The 7,421-nt window shown below is 40.5% G+C and overlaps 1 protein-coding gene across 1 annotated transcript; it reads left to right on the forward strand.

Annotated features, from left to right (window-relative positions):
- Window positions 1-5,928: 5,928 nt before the first annotated feature.
- LOC110685437 lies at window positions 5,929-6,309 on the forward strand. The gene has a single exon (XM_021861963.1). The coding sequence runs from the start codon at window positions 5,929-5,931 to the stop codon at window positions 6,307-6,309; it is 381 nt and encodes a 126-aa protein (XP_021717655.1).
- The last annotated feature ends 1,112 nt before the right edge of the window (window positions 6,310-7,421 follow it).

The raw sequence follows: 7,421 nt of genomic DNA on the forward strand, positions 1-7,421 counted from the left end.
ACACGACCATTTTTGGAGCCCAAGATCGGTGAGATCCGGTGACTAAGGGCTCGGTTATTTGGATCACGAGGCAATTGGACCATGTATTCGAGACCCAAGAGGAAATATGGATTGGGCCGAGAAATCTAGCCCAATCGAAGTCCAAGCCTTGAAGATGAAGATCGGGCCCGATCGGGCAAGCATACGCCCGATCGGGCGGCTGCGCGCATGAGTGCCATCAAGGAAAGGCGCGCCCGATCGGGTGAGCGTAGGCTCGATCGGGCGCGACATATCAAAAGGAGCGTTGTAAAAAAGGCGGGCCCGATCGGGCGCCCCTTCGCCCGATCGGGCGCGAGTTTTTTCTAGAGTCTGATTAAGTTTAGTTAATTCTTATTTTAGGAGAAGTATATATACGTTTTGTACGGATTATTTACTTACCCTCTTTCTCTTAGACTTTCTCTCTCTACTTAGTATTTTTCTCTCTCTTAAATTCTCTCTAAACTCTTGTTCTTAATTCCTTCATTAATTCCATATTTATTTTGGTACAATTTCTTCCCTTTTTAATTTCAGCTATTTAAATTGTTTTCTTGATTATGTTCTTATTTATTTATTTGATTGGTTTAGTTATAATGATTAGTGAGTAGTTTAATTCTAGGGTTTATGGGGATCCATAATTAATATGAAGGGATAGTTTGTTATTATTGATTGTTGATATTGCATGATATTTTCCTATTGAATTGTTTTAATTCTTTGCAATTAGGTTATGAATCGAGCAGATGTAATTTGATTGTGAATGTTTAGCAATATTGAATTGATGAATCGAGCAGATGTTGATTTAATATTAAAGGCTATTTTTAATAGGAACTAGGTCTAATAAATTGCGAGAGCCTGTTAGATCTATGTTGGTTAATAAATTGCGAGAGCCTGTTAATCATGTTATCTATGCATTGTTAATTATTAATTACTTCGTTCTATCCCGGAATATTAATTATTGGTGAACCTGTGACCCTAGGTTTCCTTATTATTGATTCTTTTCTCCCTAAACTCATTCTTCGTAGTATAGAATTCACATTTAAAATATTGGTTACTTAGATAATTTAGATTATATTAATTAATTAGAATTAAAAAGACCTGTTTCCCTGTGGAGTTTGACCCTACTTCCCTATCTACCTTAGTTAGTGATTTAGGTAATTATTTTTGATTAGGGGATACGACTTTACCCTGTCAAAATTTGGCGCCGTTGCTAAGAAGTGCTATTCAAAACTTCGCTCAAGAGGCCGACGAAACATTATATGAGGCTTGTGTGAGGTTCAAGGATCTACAGAGAGAGTGCCCCCACCACAATCTAGCACAATGGCAATTGATCCAAGCATTTTATAATGGACTTGGAAATTCTTCTAGATCAATACTAGATTCGGCAGCTAGTGGGAGGTTTATGAATTTAAATGTGGATGATGCAGGACAGGTTATCAAAGACATGGCAATACACAATTCCCAATATGGGAATCCGAGGGGGTTTGCAAATAAGGGAAAACATAATGTCGATTCCATATCCTTTTTGCAAGCCCAATTAACGTCTATTTGTCAAAAAATAGATAATCTTACTACTGCTCCTAACTTTGTAGCTAATGTTTTTGCTGTTGCTAACCATGAAACTTTTTGTGAAAATTGTGGAATTGTAGGTCATTGGGAGCAAGATTGTAGGAGCTCTATGGAACAAGTTAATGCCTTCCAAACCTATAGGCAAAATAACCCCTATTCCAATTCCTACAATGCCGGTTATAAAAACTATCCTTATCTTTCATACCGGAGTACCAATGTACAAAACCCTCCACCTCCACAACAACCACAATAACAACCCCCACCACAGCAAAAATATTATCATCCTAATGCCGGCCAGAAAAGCCAAGCATCACCCTCATCATCTTCCGACCCTGCCATGACGGAAATTAGAGCGATGCTAGCTAATATGAAAAAGCATATGGAGAGTAGAGATGCGCAAATTGATTCTATTCTAGCCCATAATAAAATCATGGACAATCAAATTGCACAACTTTCATCTACCCTACAATCCCGTCAGCAGGGAGCTCTACCATCACAACCTATCCATCCTACAGATCATGCTAATGCAACCACTCTAAGAAGTGGTTCACATTATGATGGACCTCCTATGCCAAAGGAAGATGGACCAGTTCCTGATCTAGATTCCTCTATACCAAACGGTAATCCTGCTAGCCCTGTAGGGCTACAAAAAGATACTAACCCTACTAATGTTTTTGTGCAGGGTAAATTGCAGGATAAGGGAGGAGATGTGCAGAGCCAAGTTATCAAGCTTCCATTCCCTAATAGACAACTGAAGAGTAAGCTTGATAAACAATTCGGTAAGTTTTTAGAGGTTGTGAAAAACCTGCAGGTAACAGTTCCTTTCACTGATTTAATCACTCAAGTACCTGCTTATGCTAAATTCATGAAAGACATCCTGACTAGGAAAATGGCCTTTAATGAAGTAGAAACTGTAGCTTTCACAGAGGAGTGTAGCGCTTATTTGCAAAATAAATCCCCTCCTAAATTAAAGGATCCTGGTAGTTTTTCTATCCCTTGTCACATTGGGAATGTTTTTATTGATAAAGCTTTATGTGATTTGGGTGCTAGTTTCAGTGTCATGCCATCATCTATATGTGCTAAATTAAATATGGGGGAATTAAAAATTACTAATATAACTTTGCAAATGGCAGCTCGTTTGGTAAAATATCCCTTAGGTATTTTAGAGGACGTACCTGTCAGAGTTGGTAAATTTTTTATTCCGGTTGATTTTGTTGTTTTAGATATGGCAGAGGACATACAAATACCTATATATTAGGTAGGACTTTCCTCCACACTGCAGGAGCTATCATTGATGTGAAAAATGGTAAACTAACCCTTTCTGTATGTGACGATAATGTTACCTTTAATTTAGGGAAGGTTTTGAAAGGGCCTATGTTAGAGGAAAATTGTTGTTATATTGATACAATTGATATAATGGACAATATTTGTGTTGATAGCTTGCCACAGGTTCTTGCGAAGGATCCCTTAGAGGAAGTTCTCTGTGGGAATTTATCTAGCGACAATGCAAGCATTTGGGGTAATGAGATACAAGATATTGAAAAGGCTCTTTCCTTAGAAGAGTTAAGCCCCAAGGAGACAATGAAGGTAGTAAATTTAGTTCAGGAATCAAAACCTGCAGAGTTCAAGAAACCTGAGCTAAAACCTCTCCCTTCTCATTTAAAATATGTTTTTCTAGATGAGCAGGAACTACACCCCGTGATCATCAGTACTGCACTCACTGACCTACAATCTTCCCAACTTCTAGGGGTCCTCAAAACCCATAAGAAGGCTATAGGGTACAGTATTGATGATCTCAAGGGTATTATCCCTGATTTTGCATGCACATGATTCATCTAGAGGAAAATTACAAGCCTTGCATTCAACCCCAACGAAGATTAAATCCAAACATGCAGGAAGTAGTCAAGAAAGAGGTGATGAAATTACTTGATGCAGGTATCATCTATCCTATTTCTGACTCCAAGTGGGTAAGTCCGGTGCAGGTAGTACCGAAGAAGGGTGGAATGACTGTGATAACTAATGATAAAAATGAATTAATTCCCACTAGAACTGTAACAGGGTGGCGTATGTGCATAGACTATCGTAGACTAAATATCGCCACTAAAAAGGATCACTTCCCTCTCCCCTTTATTGATCAAATGCTTGAGAGGTTAGCTAATCACAAATTCTTTTGCTATTTGGACGGGTATTCGGGATTTTTCCAAATTCCAATTCACCATGAAGATCAGGAAAAGACCACCTTTACATGCCCTTATGGCACTTTTGCATATCGTAGAATGCCCTTTGGTTTATGTAATGCACCTGCTACCTTTCAACGTTGCATGATGAGCATTTTTTCTGATTTCATAGAGTCTATTATGGAAGTCTTTATGGATGATTTTAGCGTATATGGTTCTTCATTTGATTCATGCTTAATTAATCTCGCTAAAATTTTGAAAAGATGTGAAGAGTGCAACTTAGTACTTAATTGGGAGAAATGTCACTTTATGGTGACAGAGGGAGTAGTCCTTGGCCATATTATATCTGATAAGGGCATACAAGTAGACAAAGCTAAAATATCAGTGATTGAGTAATTACCTCCCCCAGTCAATGTTAAGGGAGTTAGAAGCTTCTTGGGTCATGCGGGGTTCTATCGCCACTTTATCAAAGATTTTTCTAAAATTGCTAAACCACTGACACAGCTTTTGCTCAAGGATGCCCCATTTATTTTTACTGACGAGTGTCTTGAGGCTTTTAACAGGATTAAGCAGGCTTTGATATCGGCACCCATCATATGTGCTCCCGATTGGAACCTCCCTTTCGAGATCATGTGTGATGCAAGTGACTTTGCACTAGGAGCCGTGCTCGGACAGAGGAAGGATAAGGTTTTGCATGCTATTTATTATGCTAGCAAAACCTTATATGAAGCCCAAGTCAACTAATGCCACCACAGAAAAGGAGTTTCTTGCTGTTATTTATGCTTTAGAAAAATTTAGATCATATCTAGTTGGTTCTAAAGTTATTGTTTTTACTGATTATGCAGCATTGAAATACTTGATAGCCAAGGTGGAATCAAAGCCAAGGCTACTCCGTTGGGTTCTCTTGCTCCAAGATTTCAACATTGAAATAAAAGATAAAAAGGGAGCAGAGAACGTAGTGGCAGACCACTTGTCACGTATCAGGTATGATGAGGGTAAGGATTCTTTACCTATAGATGATTCTTTCCCTGATGACAACCTGTATGCAGTTGTAGAGCATCACCCTTGGTACGCCAATTTTGCTAATTATATAGTGGGTGGTACTCTACCTCCTGACTTGTCCTACCAACAGAAAAAGAAATTCCTTTATGATGTTAAACATTATTTTTGGGATGACCCTTTTTTGTTTCGTGAGTGTGCAGATGGATTATTTCGCAGGTGTGTTCCCGAATGGGAGGTTCACGGCGTCCTTACCAGTTGTCATACTTCACCTTATGGTGGACATCATGGCCCCACTAAAACGGTGGCTAAGATTAATGAGTCAGGCTTCTCTTGGCCTACTATGTTTAAAGATGCTAACACTTTTGTGCAGGCTTGTGACTCTTGCCAGAGGACTGGCAACATTTCGCGGAGGCATGAGATGCCCCAAACTGGGATTCTCGAAGTCGAAATATTTGATGTTTGGGGTATCGATTATATGGGACCGTTCCCATCTTCCAATTGGAATTGTTACATACTTGTAGCCGTAGATTATGTGTCTAAGTGGGTAGAATCCATAGCTTCACCAACAAATGATTCCAAGGTAGTCATTAAGCTCTTCAAGAAGATCATATTTCCCAGGTTTGGTGTTCCACGAGCTATTATTAGTGATGGGGGTACCCACTTCCATGAAAGACAATTGGGTAACCTCCTCAAGAAGTATGGCGTATATCACAGAACAGGGCTTAGTTACCACCCTCAAACTAGTGGTCAAGTTTAGGTCTCTAATAGGGAAATCAAGGCGATCCTAGAAAAGGTAGTAGCCAAGTCAAGGAAAGATTGGAGCATGAAGCTTGATGACACACTTGATGGGGGTACCCACTTCCATGAAAGACAATTGGGTAACCTCCTCAAGAAGTATGGCGTATATCACAGAACAGGGCTTAGTTACCACCCTCAAACTAGTGGTCAAGTTTAGGTCTCTAATAGGGAAATCAAGGCGATCCTAGAAAAGGTAGTAGCCAAGTCAAGGAAAGATTGGAGCATGAAGCTTGATGACACACTTTGGGCATACCGAACAACATTTAAGACACCGATCGGTACTTCACCTTATAGATTGGTTTATGGTAAGGCATGTCATCTTCCCGTAGAATTGGAGTACAAAGATTTTTGGGCGATCAAAGAGCTTAATATGGATTCTAAGGCCGCGGGTAAGAAGAGACTCCTTCAACTCAATGAGTTGGATAAGTTTAGATTGTCGGCATATGATAGTGCGCGGATCTACAAGGAGAAGACCAAGAAGTGGCATGACAAGAGGATCCTACCAAGAGAGTTTGCACCGGGCGATAAGGTTCTTCTCTTTAATTCTAGATTGAAGATTTTCCCTGGAAAGTTGAAGTCTAGATGGTCTGGTCCCTTCATTGTCACAAAGGTAAACAAATTTGGCTCGGTAGAGTTGGTGAATGACAAAGGTGAAGAATTCAAGGTGAATGGCCAAAGGTTGAAAGTGTATCATGAAGGTGCTACCATTAGAGATGTGGAGGAGACTCTCCTAACTCCACTTCCAACATGAGTTTCAAGGTGGTGAGAAGGTCGTGCGGGACCTAGATAAACCAGCGCTATGCGGGAGGCAACCCGTATTTCATGCTTTCTAGGCTAGCTTTCCTTTTCCTTAATTTTATTTTTTTTTTATTTTTTTTAGAGAGGCGAGGAGAGTGATATTTCACCAGTTTTAAGTGTTGTTGTACAGGTATGAATTTGACAGGTATAAAGACTTAGAAAATTTTTGAAGAAGAAACGAAATCAGGGAATAAGGCTCTCTTGGGCCAGATCGGGCGAGGCTCCCCCAATCGGGCGCACAAGCTACCCAGAATTCAGCAGTAATTTTGCCCGATCGGGCGCGAAAGCGAGCTAAAAATCAGAACTAATTTCGCCAAATCGGGCGAAACAGCCCGATCGGGCGCGCAAGCACAGTTGGATTCAGGGGCAATTTTCGCTCGATTAGGCGAATTTTTTTTGGAAAATCGAGTAACAGAAAAATATATGTCGGGCGAAGCTCATCCGATCGGGCGAGTAAAGGGCGAAAATTTCGTTCGCGTTCGCGCCCAATCGGGCGGAGCTCGCCCGATCGGGCGCGCAACATGAGTTTTGGAATTCCGCACTTTCGCCTGATCGGGCGAGGCTCGCCCGGTCGGGCGCGCCTTCAGGCCGTCCCCCTTTATTTTCTTTTCTCTTCTTTCTTTCCTCATTTTCTCCTTATTTCATCTTCTTCATTCACTTTCTCTCTCTAAAAACCTCTATTTTCAAACCTTAAACTTACACTTCAATCCAAGATCTTCTCCAATTCTTCCATCCAAAATAAAAAATTCTTACATATTCCATCTCCCCTCATCTTCCTCTACAATCTATACTAATTTTCCCCAATTTTCTCTCAACTTTTCTCAAACCCTAAGAGAGAGAATCCTCAAATTTTTCACTATTTTCATAGATAATGGCCTCCAAGCGTTCAAGGAATCAAAGGGGTGAGAGCTCAAGTGCACCACAACCAACAATCAACCCGGACCTTCAAATTCCGAGATGGGAGGAGGTTGTAATCACCTCGGAGGAGCAACGGGTTCGGATGATCAACCTCATCGATCGTCAGGTAATTTCTACCCGTTTCATTCATCATCCTACATTAGCTCG

This window comes from Chenopodium quinoa, unplaced genomic scaffold (assembly GCF_001683475.1).
Source record: "Chenopodium quinoa cultivar QQ74 unplaced genomic scaffold, ASM168347v1, whole genome shotgun sequence".
NCBI classification, from domain to species: Eukaryota; Viridiplantae; Streptophyta; class Magnoliopsida; order Caryophyllales; family Amaranthaceae; genus Chenopodium; species Chenopodium quinoa.